Source organism: Cavia porcellus, unplaced genomic scaffold (genome assembly GCF_034190915.1).
Source record: "Cavia porcellus strain 051 isolate PalLab524CR breed Dunkin Hartley unplaced genomic scaffold, mCavPor4.1 scaffold_11, whole genome shotgun sequence".
In the NCBI taxonomy this organism is placed as follows: Eukaryota; Metazoa; Chordata; class Mammalia; order Rodentia; family Caviidae; genus Cavia; species Cavia porcellus.
Window position 1 is genome coordinate 71,664,027 of NW_026947494.1, and position 21,475 is coordinate 71,685,501.

At 38.8% G+C, this 21,475-nt stretch overlaps 1 protein-coding gene across 1 annotated transcript in view; it reads left to right on the forward strand.

The window, feature by feature from the left end:
• Nucleotides 1-20,380, forward strand: part of Cyp7a1 (cholesterol 7-alpha-hydroxylase) — a 38,429-nt gene extending 18,049 nt beyond the window's left edge. Inside the window, exons 2-7 of the mRNA XM_003464415.4 lie at nucleotides 12,829-12,934; nucleotides 13,441-13,681; nucleotides 14,435-15,018; nucleotides 15,965-16,095; nucleotides 17,559-17,734; nucleotides 18,317-20,380. Coding sequence (XP_003464463.3) covers nucleotides 12,852-12,934; nucleotides 13,441-13,681; nucleotides 14,435-15,018; nucleotides 15,965-16,095; nucleotides 17,559-17,734; nucleotides 18,317-18,628 — 1,527 coding nt within the window. The 5' untranslated portion in view covers nucleotides 12,829-12,851 and the 3' untranslated portion in view covers nucleotides 18,629-20,380. The remainder of the gene's footprint in view (nucleotides 1-12,828; nucleotides 12,935-13,440; nucleotides 13,682-14,434; nucleotides 15,019-15,964; nucleotides 16,096-17,558; nucleotides 17,735-18,316) is intronic.
• Nucleotides 20,381-21,475: the final 1,095 nt, after the last annotated feature.

Here is a 21,475-nt window from a genome sequence, read left to right on the forward strand (position 1 = left end):
ACTCTAGTACCAAAACCTGAGAAAGACCCAACTATAAAAGAGAACTATAGACCGATCTCCCTAATGAACACAGATGCAAAAATCCTCAATAAAATATTGGCAAATAGGATCCAGCAAATCATCAAGAAGATTATACACCATGACCAGGTGGGATTCATCCCAGGAATGCAAGGATGGTTCAACATACGCAAATCAATAAATGTAATCCACCATATCAATAAAGCCAAAAATAAGAATCACATGATCATCTCTATAGATGCAGAAAAAGCCTTCGATAAGGTCCAACACTTATTCATGATAAGAACTTTACAGAAAATTGGAATAAATGGTCTTTACCTCAATATAATAAAGGCCATTTATGACAAACCAACAGCCAGCATCATACTAAATGGCCAAAAATTGAAAGCCTTTACTTTAAAATCGGGTACAAGACAAGGATGTCCTTTATCACCACTCCTATTTAATATAGTACTGGAAGTACTAGCCAGAGCAATTAGGCAAGAAAGAGAAATAAAAGGGGTAAAGATAGGAAAAGAAGAAGTTAAATTATCATTGTTTGCAGATGACATGATACTCTACATAGAAGACCCCCTAAACTCCATTGAAATACTCTTAGATACAATAAATAAATTCAGTAATGTGGCTGGATACAAAATCAATACTGAGCAGTGTTTTCATGTCTATGGCAATAGTTAAGCTTGATTTTGTCAACCTAATTAGCTGGACAGCTACCCAGGATATGAGTAAGGCAACTCGTGGGTGTGCTTGGTGGGTCACAGAGGCATGCCACTGCATATACCTTTGGTCCCTGATGTCTGTCCCTCCCCCTTGCTTCCTGGCCACCAGGAGCTAAGCAGCTTTCCTCCACCAGTCCTTCACCATCCTGTTTCTGCTTTGCAGCAGCCAACCATGGACCGAATTCCCTGAAACCATTAGCTCCCTTTTAAAGCTGTGAGTGGAGGGTATTGTTTTCTCATAGTGGGCAAACTGGATAACACACCTACCTTTTTCTTAACAGATTGAAGCCCTCTCAAGAACACTGAGGGTCTTGACTTTTTTTTTTTTTTTGCCTCAGCTACAGTGCTCTATCTTGTACAAATCAAAAGGGGCTCATCACAATCATCCTGGATTTTCTGATCCTATTTTGACCTTGTTTTGTCCCTAGACATTCCCCTCCTTGCACTTTATCAAGTACATTGTGCTTGTTAAGGGTGCACAGTTTCCCCAGCATTTGAAATGCAGGTTTAACAGTAATTCAACAAAATTCACTGCTCAAAATGTTTATTCTACAAAAAATTACAAAAAAGATAAACATATTTTATGACCTTGAGACAGGATAGATTTATTTAAATAAGATATAAAGGATATGTAATTTTAAATAAACCTAAACATTTCACTATGTTAAAGTAAAATGTTTAGACATAAAATATGGTGATATAAACACAGTGTCAGCTTCAGTCTCTGATTAGACGATGGGTAATTCATGTATGCAAAATATGCCATAAACTTCTGAAATTCATAAAAAGGCAAGCAAACCAGCAGAATATGAGAGGAAGAAGACAAATAGTTCAAGGGGAGTTCAGTGATGGACATATATGAAAAGAAATGCAAGCTTCATCAGTAATCAGTGAAATGCTCACTTCTGTTGAAATAAGACGACATTGGCATTCATGAGATTCAAATATTATGCAGCTGGAAGATAGAAAGTTTTGATGAGGCTCAGGGAGCATGGAGAGCATTTATATAACACTAGTTTGGAGAACAATTTGGCTTTCTGGAAAAGTTGAAAATGTGAAACCTAAAAAGCATCAATTCTCCTGGCTGTTTACTCTCCAGTGGCAAACTTCAAAGGTTTGAAGTTTGCAGGTGACATGACATCCTCGAGATGGATAAATAAATTTTGTGTGTTCATTAAATGAAATACCAGGTTGTGATCAAAATAAGCTAGAATGCAAGTGTCAGTCTGAGTCTCTCAACCCATGTTGAGTAAAGACACATAATTTGTAGAAAGATGCACACAATGTAAATTGAAGCCTTAAATACATGTACGTAAAGCCTGAATCATATTATATATTTTGTGAAGAAGTATATGTATGGCAAAATATATAGGCAGTATTGGTACAATAAAATACCAATTTCACAAATATGTATTCTTGGATTTTAAAATGTTAAATATTCTAGAAATAGACAGGAACTGCCATAAGATAAACATGTAGAATAAAGTAACACATTTTAATATGTGTATGAATACTCAAGTACACATTTTATAAAATAACTTTATTGGAGAGAAGAAAAGTCCTAAGTAACTGAAAATTTAAACATATTACAAAATGAAAAGAATTGTCTTTGGATGGTTATCACTATGCACAGCTCTGCCCAACAAGGACTAAAATCCAACAAGTTTCTTGAAGACATCGCATTGACAGAGAAATCCTTAACCATTTTTACAAAATCCTGTTGACTGAGTTCTGAAGACAATTTCCTGCATCTAACTTTTTAAAAAGGTGTAATTCTCAGGGCAGGTTTTCCCTCTAATAGTCACTTCAAACATGGAGAAGAAATTTTGGCCACAGATGCTCAAGGACTAGGATACTAATCTCTGAGAACAGAGGCAGGACTCTACTCAAGAGTTTCTAAGTCCCACCCAGTAGGATTTACAATCTCTGTAGATGTGGACTGCTATTACTCTCTCCAATTTCAAGTTTCTGTTGCATATCTTGATTGTTTTTGGCCACTGAATATAGGACATTGAATGGAATTGGGGAAACGTTAGGCAAATAATTTATGTTTTAGTTGACAAGCTGCTAGACCTATCGGGAGAACAACACCTGGAACGCTGGAATGCAGTAACAGGATGAAATTGGATTATTTCTCTTAGTGGGGAAATGAGTGTGTTCAGCATGGATAATGTCGCATTGGAAACTGGGAGAAGCCATCATCAAGTTACCAAAGTGACTATAAGTATCAGGACAGATTGGAATTGTGTCTCTGACCGGGTGTAATGCCAAGAACACCACATTATTTCTGTGTTATTTCTGCCAGAGATGCATAACATGAATTTAAAGAAACATTTAGGAAAATCTAAAGGGATAGTCTACAGAGAACCTTACCTATATCCTGAAACACGCCAAAGTCGTGATATTTGAGGGAAGACTGAGATACTTTCCTGCACTGCCCCAGACCAAGGAGACCAAAGGGATTTCACAACCACATGCAACATGGTATTCTGAATGGAATCTCTGAGGTTTCAAGAACCATTTTAGGGACAGCTGGTAAAACTTGAATGGAATCCAAGATATACATTGATCTCCTAATTTTGAGGATTATCTTGTGCTCCTGTTGAGAATGTACTTTTTAAATAAGTAATAAATACAGTGCTTGAGTATTTATGGGTGATAAACTGTGAGATCAACAACTCACTGTCACGTGTATAGGACACGGACCCTTTACACTGTACATTCTACTTTTCTGTAAATTGGTCATTGTTTAAAAACTAAATAAAATTTTAAAAAGAAGCAAAGAGCTCAATATAGGCAAAGATACATGGTACAGATCTGGGTAATGGGGGATGAAGACCATTTCAACAATTCTCACCAGATTCTTGGTTTCAGAACCATGTCCACTCAACTTACAAAAAGCGTATGGGGGATGTGGCTGGAAACACTCAGGATGCCCGGTTTTCATCTGCAATTGCGTGTCCAGAATTCAACAAAACTAACTGACCATGTAGTATCTGTGTGTGTAGTGACTGTAATTTTGATTTTGTGTTTTAATGTGTGCATCTCATCAATATTTTTTACACTAGCTAAGAAGTTTGTGTCTTATTTGAGGGAATAAGAAGAAGTTAAGGAATATTTCAAGTTGACTTAAACCAAAAAAGGAATTAATTGTCATTTTAAAGTTGAGTTCACTTTGGTTTCAATTTACAAAACAAATAGTTGACTTAAGCCAAAAAAGAATTGATTGGCACTTTAAAAGTTTACGGCATAGCTGGTTTGGATAATGTGCTCTGACCCAGTTTTTGTGTCTATTTTACTGCTTTCTTGGTCCATTTGGCCCTCTTCCCTTTGTAGGGAAGCCGGTGCACAGTGGTGACTTTCTGTCTACTTTCTCAGCAGAGTTAACAAAAACTTGTCACGGTTTGTATCAAACTCTAAACACTATACTTCAATCAGCAATCTTCAGTCACACATTCATCTAAGTGAGTTCTGTGGCCACCAAGATTGGAAACAATAGTTGGCCAGTTCTGGTCGATCCCCAACAAAATACCACAGCCAGGGGGATTTTCTGTTCAGATTCTCAGGATATGCATTATCATGCCCCTCTGGAGCGGCTCCAGTTACCTGTGTGACACTCTGTCTTCAGGCTTAGCGGTATCCAGCGTTATTATACTAGGATTTTGTGGGAAGAGTTTGGGCAATGCATATAAACAAGGCTCTTTGCTTCCCACCGTTTTTGAGAGCCCATATGACGGCTACCTTCCTATTCAGACAAGTGGCCCCATCACAGCAGGGATATATCCGGCCCTATAGAACCAGTGGTTCTTTTCTTTTAATTAATAGATTTCATTTTTTTCATACAATTACAAGTTTACAGAAAAATTGGGCAGAAAGTAACGAGAGTTCATATTAACTGAATACATTATTGCCTTTGGGGTTCACACTGTACAGTTCTCTCTGACAGTATATATTTCTGCTACGACAGTGGTGCTTGTCTGAATCCCTGTGCAAGAGGCATTTGGTATTTTAATTTGAGACATTAAAATTTTTATGCAAACATATATAGTTGTTTTGTCCAGATTTTGGCTGCTTTGCGGGGGCCTGAGTTTCAGAGGCCCTTTATGCTCTGACCATGCATTTGACCAGGCTCTGCTCCTGACAGCCAGTCCCCAGACGTTTTCACTGTGCTAGAGCATCCCCATCAGATCCGCCTTACTCTGAGAGTGTTTTTTCCGGCTGTCATAGTCTGAATCATTTAAATCTTATCACAGATGGATTCTATAAATGAAGGAAAGATCAACTCCTCTTCAAAAAATAAAGCATCTAACAGATCCAGACTCAGAGATAACCTGGATTTTGAAACTGACATATAAGAAATTTAAAATTAACATAATTAGTATGTGGAAGGATCTCGGAGAATAAGAACAATGCCTATTAATCCCCCTTTCACAGTGGGATATTTCTCTGGAAAGACAGAAACTAAAAACAGAAAAAGAAACTCAGTGAGGTGGAAATGGTAGAAACAAACGCTCAAGAGCAAAGGCTTTTTGTGGGGCTCCGAGGTGGAGCACGTGCTCGGTGTGTACGAAGTCCTCCGTTCAGTCCATGGCACCAAAAGCCACGAGGACACAGACAAAGTTCTTATAATAAGCTTCCTACCAGATGGAAAATCACAGAGAGGAAATAATCACTGTACCTGAAAATAAACCCACAGGAATTAGACCAAAACACAGAAATAGCTATGGGATTTTAACAGACTGCCTAACATACATAAATCAGAATTCAGAAGGAAAAGAGAGTCAGAGGGAAAAAGACTTGAAGAGATGATGGCCAAGAATATTCCAAAATAAATGAAAGAAAAACATTAAGGATGAGGGGAAATCTCTGAAGGAGCCATGCAGATGTTTCTAGCTGTGTAAGGCATTGAATCTGTTCTATTTCTCCACATGCAGTAAAAACAGGAAAGCTCTTGTGTACTAAGCCTTTAACCCTGCTTTGAGTTCCTTCAGGGACAACAGTCTCAGTGGTGATCTGTTTTGTTTCGTAAATACTAAGGGCTCATACTGCAGCAGCAAAATGGAAGGTTTCCAGGGTCAGCTTTTAGGGGCTCCCGAGTCCGGCGTGGGAGAGGGGGCTCTGCTTTTATGAAATGGGCAGACGTATGCTTTCTGAGGTTTCACCTCACAATTCTAACGGAGATTTCTAATTTCATCCTCATGTTTGTAGTAGACACCTCTTAGTGTTTAGTTTCATTTACATTATCATCTATGGTCTAAGGCTAGTTCACGGAAAATTACAAAAAGAAATATTCCCTAAATTTTACATTGTTTGCCTTTCTGAATGCCATAATGAAAGTTTGTGCCGTCTCACTCTGTCCCACCCGAAGTGAGAATCATACTTCTGTGTAGTGTATCTACCTCCTATATGGTACCCACCCATTACTGCAATCAATTAGTAGGCATATCTGTTATCAGATCAGTGGTCAAGATATCACCATTTAAATAATCCTTATGTCACTTAATAACCCCAAAATGTAAGAGTAGCAATGTTGGCAATTTGAGTATATCAAAGAAAAGCTATGAAATACTTAAGTATTGAAATGCTCAATAAAGAAAGAAAAAAATTATATGCCGAAGTTGCTAAAATCTACAGTAAGGATGCCTCTGCTACTTAAGAAGTTATGAAGAAGAAAAATGGAATTTGTTCAAGTTTTATTCAAACTGTCAAAGTTTTGGGCAAAGTATGTGGGAAATGCTTCATTAAAATGGAAAAGGCATTACATTTGTGAGTAAAATCATCAGCAGAAAATGTATTCCAGTTCATATTAATGTGTTGGGCCAAAAACAGAAGCTTTTTGAATATTTCAGCAAGGGATCCCCCAGAACAAGGGATGGTAGGCCATTTAGTCAAGTCAGAGGTGATCACACAGATTCAAGAGTAGATTTGGACTCAAAAAATATAAGAATTACTGCAGAAAGTAGTCAAATCAAGCTCAGTGCAATGTCACAATGTCTACATTACCACACAGACATTGCGTTATCTTACATAATCACAAGAAGAGTGCATACACCATAGTAAGATATTTTGAGGAACAGAAAAAGTCCACATCAGTGTAGCCTTTATTACACTATATTGCCTAGCTTTTTCTATTTCACTGTTGGCTAAATTGTTAACCTCTGCACATACCTAATATGCAAATTAAACTTCATCATACTATGGCTTGCTGCTAAATGTCCCCCAGAGCCTCATGTGGTCCTAGGTGGGGCTTTTCAGAGGTGCTGATTTAGACTGTGGTGTCATGCTGGGCTCAAGTGTGTGTGCCTAACTAAATTAGCCTGCTGACTGCTTTGGCATAGCTCTGGGTAGGATTCGGGGCTCCCCGCCTTGGGGGTGAGTGATTCCTACCCTAAGACAGGTAGCCTGTATAAAATGTGAAGGACAGAAAGGGAGTTGCTTGTCATTTGCTTGCTGCTTCTGCCTTCCCTGGTTTGCCATGGGTTTTTTTTATCTTTTGTTGTGCCCTTTCCATCCCACCCTGCCTTGGTGCCAATTGACTGTGGTCTGAAACCTCTATCAACTGTGAGCGAAATACACCTTCCCTCCTTTGAGTACCGGGTAATTAGTCTCAGTGATGAGAAAAACTCAGGCAATTACAGATTTATATGTATTAGAAAACCCATGGTATATATAGATATATTTGTGGTTTTAGGCAGCCATGATAGTCTCCGACCCTGCCCTCCTCTAAGTAGGGACTGCCGTAGAGAAGTTGGGATGTACACCGTTGTCCACTAGAGGGCACTATATGCACTAACCTCTTTAAAAAAGACAAGGAACCTAACTTCTACCAACTTATATTTGTGTATTAGGAAAAAAACCAACAAACAAGAAAGAAATGGATGAACTCCAAAAAAATAAAAAAATTGCTGTTCTATCAACTTCTGCTTTGTAATATGGTTGTAACGTTTTTGATACTTTCAAGAAATTCACATACTAGGGGAAAAGGCAAACTAATGTAAAATAAAAATTTTACTAGACAGAAAAGATATTTTATATTGACCAATGGGGTAAATACAATAAGAAAGCATAAAAATTATAAGAACATCTGCGCCTAATCACAAAATCACACAATAAATTATGCAAAATGGAGTGAATTTAAGGGAGTAGACAATTCAACAATAGTTGGAGACTTCAATACTTCACTTTAATAATGGGTAAACAGTTAGACAGAAATCTAATAGAGAATTAGCCGCCTTGAAATGCAATACAAAATTCGCAGTAAGTCACTGACTTAGGAACGTTTGAGTTGAGAGCTTTTACAGATACAAAAGGGCCTCAAGAGAGAATAAAATCTAAGTAAAAAAAAAGATAGAGAAAATCAACAAATCCAAAATGTTGGTTCCTGGGAAAAGCTAAAAAAACCTACACATCTATAAGAAAACCCAGAGGTAGGAGAGATCAAATTATGAAACTCAGGAATGAAAGAGAGGATACTAACAGATAAAAAGGGTTATAAGGAATGCTAATATCTGTTATGTGCAAGATAAATGGGTACATTTCAAAAGATAAAGCCTGTGAAACTGACTGGAGAAGAAATAAAAACCTGCAGAGACCGATAACAGGGAAGAAGGTTGAGGCAGAGTTGGCCACTGAGGTAGCATTTATTCATTACCCACTGCACCACACACTGGGCTGAAACCACAGGAAGGGGTCTAAAATCCCTCGCAAACCCTGAGCCGGGTGTGGAGTGCACACTTGTAACTCTGACACTCAGGAGGCTGAGGCAGGAGGATCGCTGCGAGTGTGAGGCCACCCTGGACTGCACAGTGAGACCCCGTCTCAAAAAGACGGCAACAACAACAACACGCGCCGTATGCAAAGCTCTGTGTGCTCTACCCATGAGTACATCATTCAGGGATTCCTTGCAGTTTATTAATAGTTTTGATAACTGTGGCAAGCATCTGAATTCCTATGCCCTGGATTAGAAACAGCATTTTTTTGTGTGGCTGCGGTAGTGCCATTTGTAAGCATTAGTGACATCCTCAGAAGGAAAGACATCTACCATATGTAACAAGAAAAAATAAAAATATCAGCAGTCAAAATTTGTCTGTCTCTATGTCTCCATGTCTGTCTGTGTGTCTCTCCTGTGGGACAAGATGTCTCTATGTAGTTGAGGCTGGTCTTGAACTCACTGTGTAGCCCAGCCTGGTCCTGAACTCACAGTGATCCTCCTGCCTCGGTCTCCTGAATGCTGAGGGCACAGGTGGGCACCACCACCCCTGTCTTTTTCTGTGACATCATTATAGGTCCACAGGCAGCAGCAAAAACCGTATCGAGAGTTCCCTGTGCTCTTCCGTTTCATTTGACCGGGAGATGACATAGAGGATTAATTACTTGCATACTGTTTTACACTGGCATGTTTTCCGGCTGTGACCCTGCGCAGCAACTGGACACAGAGTTTCAGTTCCTTACGAGTCACACAAAAAAGATATTCATAAGAAAACTGTTGAAATACTGCATATTAGATGTGTACAAATAAACCTAAATAGATTCTGAGAAAAATCTGTATGCTTCCATACAGTGATTAGCACTGTTGATTATGGTCATAAATCATGCAATGGAAGATCTGTGGTCTCTATTTAAGGAAGCAAAATATTGTAAGCAGGCCTATAGCGACTATAGCCAAAACTAGAAATACTATAACCTAAATGCCCATCAACAGCGAGTCAGTTAAATATATGATAGTACATTTATTCAGTGGCATTCTAAGGGCACATTAATAATGACAGTATTTAATTTTATCCTGATTTATATGAGAGTCAATAGCTATCTCCACACTGTCAGTTCCAGTGTTCACTCTTGGTCGTCTTACTTGGCCTCAGAGTAGCAAGTGAGACAGTTCCTCACTCATTGTCTTCAAACATATCCTCCTCTTTCTTTTCTGTGATGTGGTCTTCTCTGGGTGTTTACCCTGTTCTTCCCTGCCCATTGCTCCTCATGACTAACTCTTATGACTGCCCCTGGACTGGCGTTGGAGTCTAGTTTTTTGGCCTTATTTCTCGGTAGGTGTTTACATGGGATCTGGTCTCTTGGCTTTAACTGCCATCCGAATGCTGATGACTTGAGATTTGTATCCAGTGCTTCCGACTCCTACATAGAATTGCCAATTTGAAACTGGCTCTGGGATTCTTTTTTTTTTTTATTAAGGTGAAAAAGAAAGAAAAAACAGAAATAGGGTACAAGTTATACAGAATTTCAGAAAAAATAATAGGAAATCACTAGTTAATAGATTACATATTGTTATCTTAGAAATAGTTGTTCAAGTTACAAAATTAAAGCACATAAAGTGGACTGTCAAACAGTGAGACTGGAAACAGTTTTGCTCAATGATCCAACAAAACTCAGTAATATGGTTATCTATCTTATACACTTAAATATTTATGCGGTTATATTCTTTAGAGCACTTTCTTTTCCTCTCTTTTGTACAATGACAATTACACATTTTGGGTTTTATTACTCCCACAGTTCTTATTAGTTTTTTTTGAAGAGAGTAAAACCAAATGTGGCATAACAGAACAGAGTCAGTCAAATCAAAAGGATGAACATAATAGATAATGTAAAAACAAAACACTAGGTGATCAACAATGGTTACCATACTGTCCCTTGCTATCTTAAAAAGAATTGCCTATATCATCAGTTATAATAAAATTGAACAAAACAGTAAAGAATAAAACCAAAACATTGGAGACATTACAGGGCTTTAAAAGAAGATAATAGTCAACCAGAATGGGCGTCATAATGAATCTTATTGTCTTCACAGTTGTTTCCTATACTTTCGAACTTGGTACTATCAAGCAAAGCAGAATAAAGGAAAATCGGTCAAAGCAAGATGGTGAGGGCAATACAGGAAATCAAAGTGGGTTACTATAATGTATCCTGCTATTTTAAAATTTTTTTCCCTTAATTAAAAAGAAAAGAATTAAAAAGTAGATAATTAAAAAAAGGGAGACTGAGATAAAAGAGGGCATAACAACAAAACAGCGTAGGTCAAAGCATAACCATTTAAGCAAAATAGTGTTTCACCACAAGACATCCCGACATAAGAGTAGTTACCATAATGTCTCTTTCCTGAAATCTTTGAGTATAACTTCGTATACTGTAGCACCAAACATATCAAGACAATGTAAAACCATTCAAGAGAATAACAGTATTACAGGGTATTTAGAACCAACTATCAGAAAATGAACAATGGTTTCTGTATAATCTCCTTGTCTATAAAAGTTTTTGCTGATATTATCACATATAATAAAATCCAGTAAGATACAACCTGTTAAGACCGATAGAGACAGAAGAATAAAAGCTTGATGAGACTTCAAAGCAAGATAATACTAAATCAGCACTAGCTATTATGATGTCTTGTTTTCTTAGTAGACCATGCACACTTCAAATGTCTAAAACACTGTTCTGACCTGTTGCACGCTGAAACCTCTCTCCTCTCTTCCAACCATCCCTATATGAACTAGCTCTTGCCTATCTTTTTGGCACAGTTCAACTTTCCTCATTCTGTTCCAGTCTGTACTACTTTCCTTCTGGCTCTTAGACAAACCACGTTCATCCTTTGTTTGTTTGTTTTGGTATTTTATGGCTTTTTGGTCCTGGGGATTGAATTCATACCTCGCGCTTGGCGGGCAAGCGCTTGTGCCACTGAGCTTTAGCCCACCAAGTTCATCAAGACCAGGAACTTTGTATGTATTGATCCTCTCCCTGCTCACATGGGCGATCCTTTCTTGTTATTTAGATCTCAGATATCACCTCTCTGATCACCAAAGTTCCCTCTTCCAACAGGAGCTCTGTTCCTCCTGTTTTATTTTATTCTTTACCCATACTTTATTATCTGTCTCCTTCCTGGACTCATCTCTGTGACAGTAGAAGGCTATCTTAATTCCTAGAACTAGGATATCTTGGAAGAGTTCTTGGAACTTAACAAATGCTCAACTAATATGTATATGAAGTTTGTGGCTAGGACTATAGCAGCCACAACTCAGTGGTGGAGCATTTGCCAAGTATGCACGTGAAACTCTGCTTCAACCATGAGCACAGCAAAAAATAAAACAAAAATGATGCTAAATAACGTTTGGAAGGATGTATGCCAGGAAGTTTACCATTGTTATCCCTGAGTGGGAATAGTATACAATGTAAATTGCAAATTGATACTCACTTTCTACCAACATTTGGTTCTTTTAGTCTTATATTATTTGAAATAAAATATACCACTTTAACGACTAGAAAAATTAATAAATATATTCTAATTACAAATATGATTCATAAAGTTTGGATGCTTCAAACAATTGTGCCTTAGCTAGAAGCTAGAAGATGCATTCCTATGGAATACTTTCTTACTGATTTTAGGTAACATCTTACCATCTGTGTAAAGAATCTATGATTTTGAGGCTGGGGATTTAGCTCAGCAGCATAAGCACCTGCCTTGCAAGCAGGCCGTTGTGGGTTCGATCCCCAGTACCAATAAAAAGTTAAAAAAAAGACAAACCCAAAAAACAGTAAAAAAAAAAAAAGAATCTATGATTTTGCAAATGTAATAAAACATGAAACAAGAAATATTTCACCATTTTTTCAACTTTATTGTACTCTTTATGATAAATTATGGAAATTAATTCTTTCGAGGCAACAAGATAAGATTGTTGGTTTGATGAGCAAATGCTTTCTTTTATTTAAATTATATTTTAAATCTTAGCTATGTTTATCTTGGACCAGTTTATTTGTTCTTTTTATAGACATACCCCACCTTAAAATTATCCGTTGTTCCCAGGTCTGAATGTTAAGTCAACATATGTTTGAGAAGACCTTCAGCTTATCAAGTATTGCAAGTCTCTGATTGTTTTGGAACCTCTTCTGATAGTAGGGACTTAGTTCAAGGACAGTTAAACTACTTCTCTTTTTTTTTTTTTTCTAATTGGTTGAACAAATGATTAGTTGCCTTAGTTACTAAAGTTCAAGTTGCTGGATCAGGGCTCCACATATATAAAGAGTCTCACTGGAGTCTTTGCTCAAGTGCATCTTTCCCTGGCTCATCAGAACCTCTCCTCCTCTGCAGTTTTGCACAAGATCTGAAAGAAGATGACCATGCCTATATATGTGGTCTGGGGGATTGCGCTAGCAGTATGCTGCTGTTTATGGATCATTTTTGGAGTGAGAAGAAGGTAAGGAAAATTCTTTAAATTTTCTTTTAGCTCATTTATATGTGTCCTTTTAACTTCATTATTAAATAAAAAATTTGGTTTTCTATATTTATACTCCTCAATGACAAAAATTGTTATCTAGAAATTAAAAGTGCTACCATTTATTAAATCTAACAAAACAAATAAAGATAGTTTCCTTATTTGGTGCTGACATTACCAGTGGTAAATATTGATCCGTTTATTCCTGTCACTGGGAAAAATGGTTAGCACACAGTAGACATTCAATAAGTGCTTGGTGAATGCTTGGATGGACAGATGGATGAATTAAATAATAATTTTCTCCAATGTATCATGTTGCTGGGTTAATGAAACCTACTATTTAGTAAGATAGCATGGCCCCATGAACAAAAGAAGTATCTGTGAACTACAATTTTGAAGTTTTTAATCAGCATAGAACTTTAAAGCCTGGTATAAAAGAGCCACTGATATGTATTTTTTCATATGTATCATATGTTCATGTCTCACAGGAAAATAGGCGAGCCACCTTTGGAGAATGGGTTGATTCCATACTTGGGTTGTGCTCTGAAATTTGGGGCCAACCCTCTGGAGTTCCTCAGAGCAAACCAAAGGAAGCATGGTCATGTTTTTACCTGCAAATTAATGGGAAAATATGTCCACTTCATTACAAATTCCCTGTCATACCATAAAGTGTTGTGCCATGGTAAATATTTTGACTGGAAAAAATTTCACTACACAACTTCTGCGAAGGTAATTCCTTTTGCATTTATACAGAATTCTGTTGATTTCCTAGTTTTTAAAAAATGTAAGTGCATTTAGTAATTTTCAGATTCCTTTATTGTAGGACAGTTATTGAGTTACCCTGTTGTGGAGAGTCATAAAACATAGTAAGTCAAATTAGACAAGGCATTTTAGTAGTGTAAAAAAGTTCATCATAGTCATAGATTTGTCATTTGTTGACTAGTTAATGAGTGCAAAATAAAAAATAAACGCTCTACTGAGCCAGATGGAACTGTATCAAAAGGTCAGGTACAAACCCATCACATCAGCAATTGCTACACGGTGTGCAGAGGGCATGGGCTGGAAAATTTTAAATTCTAGTCATTTTTACCACTCTCAGGCCATTTTGTTAAGAAATCTGCTCTGATATAGAGAAACCAATTCTTACTAAGTTTCTTCAAAGAATTATTAGACATAGTCTTTGCCACCAAATGGCTTAAAGTCTGGTTCAACTGCATCTCTAAAGAATATACGACACAACTAATGATTAAAATTTTTACTGATTAGTACCAAATGAGTGTGCAAATAAGTACAAGGAGCATAAGAAACAAGTGACTGGGATGGTGCGAGGGTGTGGCACAGAAGGGTGAGGGTTTGATCCGGCTGTAAGGAGGCGCTCACGCGGGCATGTCTTTGCGCAGCGGTGCGGTCCGCAGAGGCCTGACCTGCTCCCCTCCCTTCTCCGCTCTCTCCCGCTTCTCCCTGGGTTTTGCACGCTGCTAGGCATTCGGGCACCGGAGCATTGACCCCAGCGACGGAAACACCACCGAGAACATCCAGAGCACTTTCTCCAAGACGCTGCAGGGCGACGCGCTGGCCGCCCTCACCCAGGCCATGATGGAGAACCTGCAGGTCACCCTGCGGCCGCAGGGCGCGGGCCCGCTGACCGCAGCCTGGGTGACCGAGGGCATGTACGCCTTCTGCTACCGCGTCATGTTCGAAGCCGGCTACCTCACTCTTTTCGGCAGAGACCTGGCCAGGCAGGACGTCCAGAGGGGCCTCATCCGGAGCAGCCTGGACCACTTCAAGGAGTTCGACAGGGTCTTCCCGGCGCTGGTGGCCGGGCTGCCCATCCGCGCCTTCAAGACGGCGCACCGGGCACGGGAGAAGCTGGCCGAGGGCCTGGGCCACGAGCGGCTGCGGGCGCGGGCGCGCGTGTCCGAGCTGATCAGCCTGCGCATGCACCTCAATGACACGCTGTCCACCTTCGACGACGCCGAGAAGGCCAGGACGCACCTCGCCCTGCTCTGGGCCTCGCAGGCCAACACCATCCCTGCCACGTTCTGGAGCTTGTTCCAGATGATCAGGTGCGCGCGGGCGGTCGGGGTGCCTTTCTCCGGGTGGGGAGCACAGTTGGGGGCAGAGCTGCAGGGAGAGGCTGCTGGGTCTCCGTGCCATGGATGGGAACCAAACACGAGTGCCCGGTCTTTGGAAAACAAAGCAGCCCTGCACAGAGAGGCAGGCCCAGGTAGAGGCTGTTCCAGGAGCCGCGGAGGGTGGACAGGGCAGCGCAGGCCAGCTGGCCACGAGGCCTTGCTCTCAACCCACACAGTTCCTCACAAACCCAATTTAAGTCCATAAACAGTCATGAAAATCTTCTCGAGTGGCCACTGACTTAAAGTCAGTGCAGCGACCATGCCTAGTTCATGTGCATTCATGGTTTGTCTTTTCCCTCAATTCTAGTCAACATCGATTTAATGTCATAGTGTACACGTGGCGTATTTTATGGCAGCCACACAAATACTTTCCAAACATTTCTGGGACTCAATTTGCTGGACCTATGTAATATGGATTCTGACTGTGGCCCCGAAGCTTCCACCAGCTTCCATGCCCTGAAAGAAGTAGCTTTTATTTCACAATTCAAAAGTATAAATGAAAATCAAAGTATGACTCAAAGTAGGAATTTTAAGACTAAATTTATATGTCTACTTGGATACTCTGTAATTATTTTCGTAGATATGGTTTGCTTTCTAATTTTGTTACTCATTTGACTAATGCTTATTTAGAGTTTTTGATTAATAGGTGTATGACCAAAGTTTTAGTTAGCAAAGGCCTTTAAGACAATTCTTGCCAAAACTGAGGAGAAAACACAATTCCAAATAGAGACCAAGGGGTGAGAGTCCCCCTCTCTCAACCTCCCTGCTTGCTTTGACCACAGTGTTAAAGGAAGAGAAAACGCCTCTTGGTTTGCAGGCCTCTCAGTACGGAAAGAGTATTTGGTTTGAATCTTTCCTTCCTCTTCACTTTCTCCAGGAGCCCTGAAGCAATGGAAGCAGCGTCTGAAGAAGTGCAGAAAGCCCTGGAGAAGGCAGGTCAACAGCTCAGCTTCGAAGGCAAACCCGTGCATCTCAGTCAGATGCAGCTGAATGACTTGCCGGTTCTAGGTGGGCTGCCCGTCCGCATCTCACTGCCATGTCCTGTTAGCAGCCCCTCTACAGTAGGAGCTTACTGATTTCAAGGAATTACGCTAAGTATTTCGTGTGGTTTGGCGCCTGCCATCCTCACAGAGGTCCTGTGACCGAGGATCACTACTATCTCTGTGTACCATGCAGGGAAACAGGTACCCCGAGGTTAGGCTGCCTGGAGGGACAGGGAACCCGTGGCAGGGTCAGTGTGGGACTCTTGGTTCTCTGCTGGCAGCCACCGCACTGGGCGCCATCTCCCTTACCACTGATTGCCAATTAGTGAAAAGCAGCACAGAGTTTACGGTCATGCCGTAGAGTTGGCTGCATAGGTTGGGTGGTGGGATTGAAGATTGTCTGATTTTTCTGCTTTTCTATATTTTATAGAAATACAAACATACTATATGTTTATAGTAAAAATCTTTTTTTAAAAAAATAAAATTTGTCTGAAGAACCCAACCCTTGCTTTTAGGGACAGACTTACCTTACTGGAAGGGATGGGAATTTCCCAAGAAGCTTGGGTTGTAGTGGTACCCGGGAGGCTTCAGATATGTTACTTCGCTTTGGGGACTTTCCTTATTTGCAAATGGAATGCTGACTTGCAATCTTGAACCCTACTGAATCATGAACACCTAAAAAAATGACAGATGAAGAATAGAGGCTGTCAAGCCAGGCTGGACTTCTCATGAGAAGTGTTTCTCCAGGTGTTTTTGTTTCTTGTTGATGTTTTGTTTCACTATTTTTTGTCTCTTTATGCCTTTACCCATCATCCATATAGCACTGGATATTGTACAGCTAAAAATAAGTGCTTGTTAGTGTGAAACATCCTGGAAATCATTTCTGCATAAAAGTGATATCAGCGTATTAGATCTCAAAACTGTTAAATACTGGATGACTTACATACAAATGAGTACCAGATTTTTCCAATTTTACCAGTTGTTAAATATTATATAGAAATAAGGTCATTTCCAGGCATAGTGATACACACCTGCAATCCCAGCACTCAGGAGGCTGTGACAGGAGGATCACTGTGAGTTGAGGCCAGCCTGGGCTACATCCTGAGTTCAAGATCAGCCTGGGCTACATAGTGAGACCCTGTCTCAAAAAACAAATAAATAAATAAAAGAAGTTTTCAAATAAAATGATGGAAGTGTAGTTTCTATTGACATACAAGATTATATCTTTATCAGTTATTACTAACTCAGATGAGCAAATGTATACACAGACACAGCTGAATCATTCAGAACAGTATAATGCTAACAGGAAAACAGTTTATATCTGGCCAGCTTCTTATTTTCTGTTAATCTTCGTTATAAGCTGACAGAAGTATTTCAGACATTTTATTATGTGACCTTGAAGTATTTAAATTGTTTTCATCTCCTTTTGATCTTTTTTTGAACTCCTTCTCTTTTTTCTTCTTTTTCTCCTTCCTTTAAAATATTTAGACAGTATCATCAAAGAGGCCCTGAGGCTTTCCAGTGCCTCCCTGAACATCCGGACAGCTAAGGAGGATTTCACTTTGCACCTTGAGGATGGTTCTTACAATATCCGCAAAGATGACATCATAGCTCTTTATCCACAGTTAATGCATTTAGATCCAGAAATCTACCCAGATCCTCTGGTAAGTGACTTCAGATCAAAAAGTGTAGTATCCAGGTGATATCAACTCAGGTCTGAATAAGAAGGGAATTTACAGTTGTAGAATTGATTTGACCATTGGGGCCACAGAAGTTTTCCCGTTAATTATGTCAAATATTCAAATGACTAGGAAAATTTGGATAGTGATACAAATTTTTAATTTTTAGTTCTAATATTTGTCATCCCATTGTTTCCACTATATTATATTTGCAGTCATCAAATAAACTTGCATTCTTTACTTTTTGCTTAAAAAAGCACCTGCTATCAAATCCATGAAATTGGAGTTTTGTATACTGACTTTCAGTGAGTGGCACTGTTCTTGGTGGTTCTCTTGACGGAGGAACTCACTGTCAGGCAGAGACAAGGGCGTCTGAAACCTTTCTGGGTCCACTAGTTCTCCTTAAGCTCCTGTCTGTTGTTATTCTCACTTTCAGTGTAGGGTCTTAGCTTTATTGCTAATGGAGAGCATTAAAACAGAAAATTACTCTTGTGGCTCCCAGGTCAAGCAAGATAAATTCCTTGCAATGTAGCTCATAGCTTTGTTTCCTGTGTATTTTTACTGCAGACTTTTAAATATGATCGGTATCTAGATGAAAACAGGAAGACAAAGACCACCTTCTACAGTAATGGAATCAAGTTAAAGTACTACTACATGCCTTTCGGGTCAGGAGCTACCATATGTCCTGGAAGGTTATTTGCTGTCCAAGAAATCAAGCAATTTTTGATCCTGATGCTTTTGTATTTTGAACTGGAGCTTGTGGAAAGCCACGTTAAGTGTCCCCCTTTGGACCAGTCTCGGGCAGGCTTGGGCATTTTGCCACCGTTACATGACATTGAGTTTAAATATAAATTCAAATATGTTTCAACGTGTGGTTAGAAAGGGGCCGTAGGTGAAGTTACGTGACTGCAGGCACCGCGGCATGCAGAGCCTCTGAGCAAGCGTGTTAAGGGGTGAGGAAGGAGTCGAGCGTGTTCAGTTCTGTTCCCTGATATTTGCTTGTGCATCTAACATTTTATTAAAGCTTCCAGATGCTGTCTGAGGCTGTGCTAGTGAAAACACTCATTCCTAGGAGTGTAATACTTTGTTCTTACTTGCATGGGTTCTTATACCCATGGATTGAAATTCATTATTTTGGGAGAAAAAAAATTTAATCAAAATGAAGATACTCCAATTGGCAGATTTTTCCTGAGAAAATTTATTTTTTATCAAAATCACTCAATAGTTACGGAAAGTACAAATTCACGTTTTAGTGAAAAAAACATTATTTTTCACTAAATGAGTTTCTTCAGGTGTCAGTATAGATTACCAAAGGTATTTTGAAGAATGATACTATGCATTTTATTAGAAAAAAATTTTTTAAATTTCCCAATATGTGGCAGTCATGGCCTTTAAAATGATGCTCTTTGTGTACAGGAAATACTAAAGGTAGTCTTGATATGTTTTCCCTTTATTTTTAAATTTATTTTGGCTGGAAATTGTTACATTAGGCTTCAGCTGTTTTATTTGTTCCTGAGTCCATAATAATAGAAGTTTTTTCAGAGACTAAAAATACACTTTTTCTGTCAATGGCAAATATTCATCTGGAAAAAGAATGTAGCTCCTCTATGATAAATTTTAAAATTAAAACCAGGTAAAAACAACCATTTAAAAACTTTGGTTATGGAACTGGGCATATAGCTCAGTGACACAGTGCCTGCCTGGCAAGCTTAAGGTCCTGAGTTTGACTCCTGATACAAAAAATCAAAAACAAACAAATACAAAAACAAGAAGCTTTGGTTTATGAAAGACACAGAATTTATTAACTTGATATTGTACTTTATTTAAATATCCATTATTTCCAAATAATTGGCATTTAAGGAAAAATAATTAAGATTATATGATAGTGTTTAAATGCTGTATATAATAATGCTTTGATAAAGTATGCTTATCAGCTTTGCTATTTTTATTATTTCCATGTGTATTTATATGTAAATTATATTTAACCTTTTTTCTTGTACTATGTATATGAAGAAAATATTGTAACTTTTGGTAATCTTAAAATTGGTCCTTTTAGAAACAGAAGTATTGTATGTATGTGTTTTAAATTTTGAAATATTCAGAATACTTACAACACTCATATTGACAAAATTCACAAATTTTATTCAGGATTCATTGAAACTATTTACATTTCCAACTGTTTAAAAAGTATTCAGCTCAGGCATGATGCACACACCTGTAATGCCAGCACTTGGGAGACTGAGGCAGAAGGATGGCTGTAAGCTCAAGGTCAGACTGAACTGCACAGCAAGACCCTGGCACTATTCAAAGTATTAATTCGCTCAGAAATCTCTCGTATGTTACATAAAATTCACTCAACATTTTTTCGCAGTGCTGGGAATTGAGCCCAGAGCTTTGTATATGTATAGGCAAGTGTTCTACCATTGAGTTCCTCAACTGTCATTAAAATTTTTTTAACATTGCTATTTAGTACTATCATGAAATTATCTCATGTAGGTTATTTTTCATATCAAGGAAATCGAGTTCACTAACATAAGGATCAAGCCCGACAAAATTCTGTTTTATAACAACCTGTTAAGAGCTGAATTTGTAATGCAGTTTTCTAATAAACTTTGTCTGAATGCATTCGTATCTTTCTGTATGTATTCTTGTCTAAGAGGTTTGCAGTTCACACCCTGTTGAACAAAAAATGACCCTTTCCATGTTTTTATACAGCCTGAAGGCTAAGAATGGATTTTGCTTTACTAAATAGTTAAAAGGAAAAAAAAAAAAAAACCCTCAAAAGTATAATAAATTCTATGGCATGGGAAAAGTACATGATGTACATAATTAAAGTTTTCTTGGAATACACTTGCCTAGCAGTCTGCACCATTATCTCTGTGTGATCTTGGTACCTCATTTTGCAAAGCTTAGCTGCAAAGAGACTGCATAGATTCAGAGCCCAGGATATTTAAAAGCTGGTCCTTCCCACAAAACATTTGCCAACTCCTATTGTAGAGCAATCTCCAAATCTATTTTTATTTTAATTTTTTTAACTTTTGAAAGTGCAGTAGGATATGAATCTTTGAAAAGCATGTGTAGGGAACATATCTAAAAAGCCATGGTATGGTTTTATTTTAATTGTAGAGAAGACTAAATCATTCTAATTAGGAAAGTTATCTTTATCTGGAATTGACTCCTATATTGAAAACAAAATTGTAGGAATGTGTTGTAAAATCAAGTAGGCTTAGCGGAGTCTAATGATAACTTTATTCAGTGTTCTAGTGGCCTAGCTGTGTCCCGCACATCGCATTTCTTCCCTTTGAGACTTAAGCTACTGTTACCTTCATATTACAGAGGAAGAAAATGGAACTACAGAAAAGTGGTCACTGGACCTAAGTCCCAATGCTGTAACTAGTGGACAAACATTAGAATCTAAGTATTGTTCTTCTCAGGGTCAAGGTCAGAGATGGTAGAGGCAATGGGATTATGGTTGCAACTTTGGCCTCATTAATAGATATGGACACCGCTTCGCCCGCGCGCCTTCTTCATAGTGTGTTGGGTGACATTAACTCAGAGGATCAGACCTACAGTGTGAAAGGATTTTGGCCCAGACAGGACACTGTAGCCAGTAAAGCCTTAGAGGCGAAACCAAGGAGCTCTATCTTCCCCACCCCTAGGAATTTGCCTCTGACCTGAAATGAATACCAATGAGAGACCTGCGAATCCTTAATGCCCCTCAGGCAC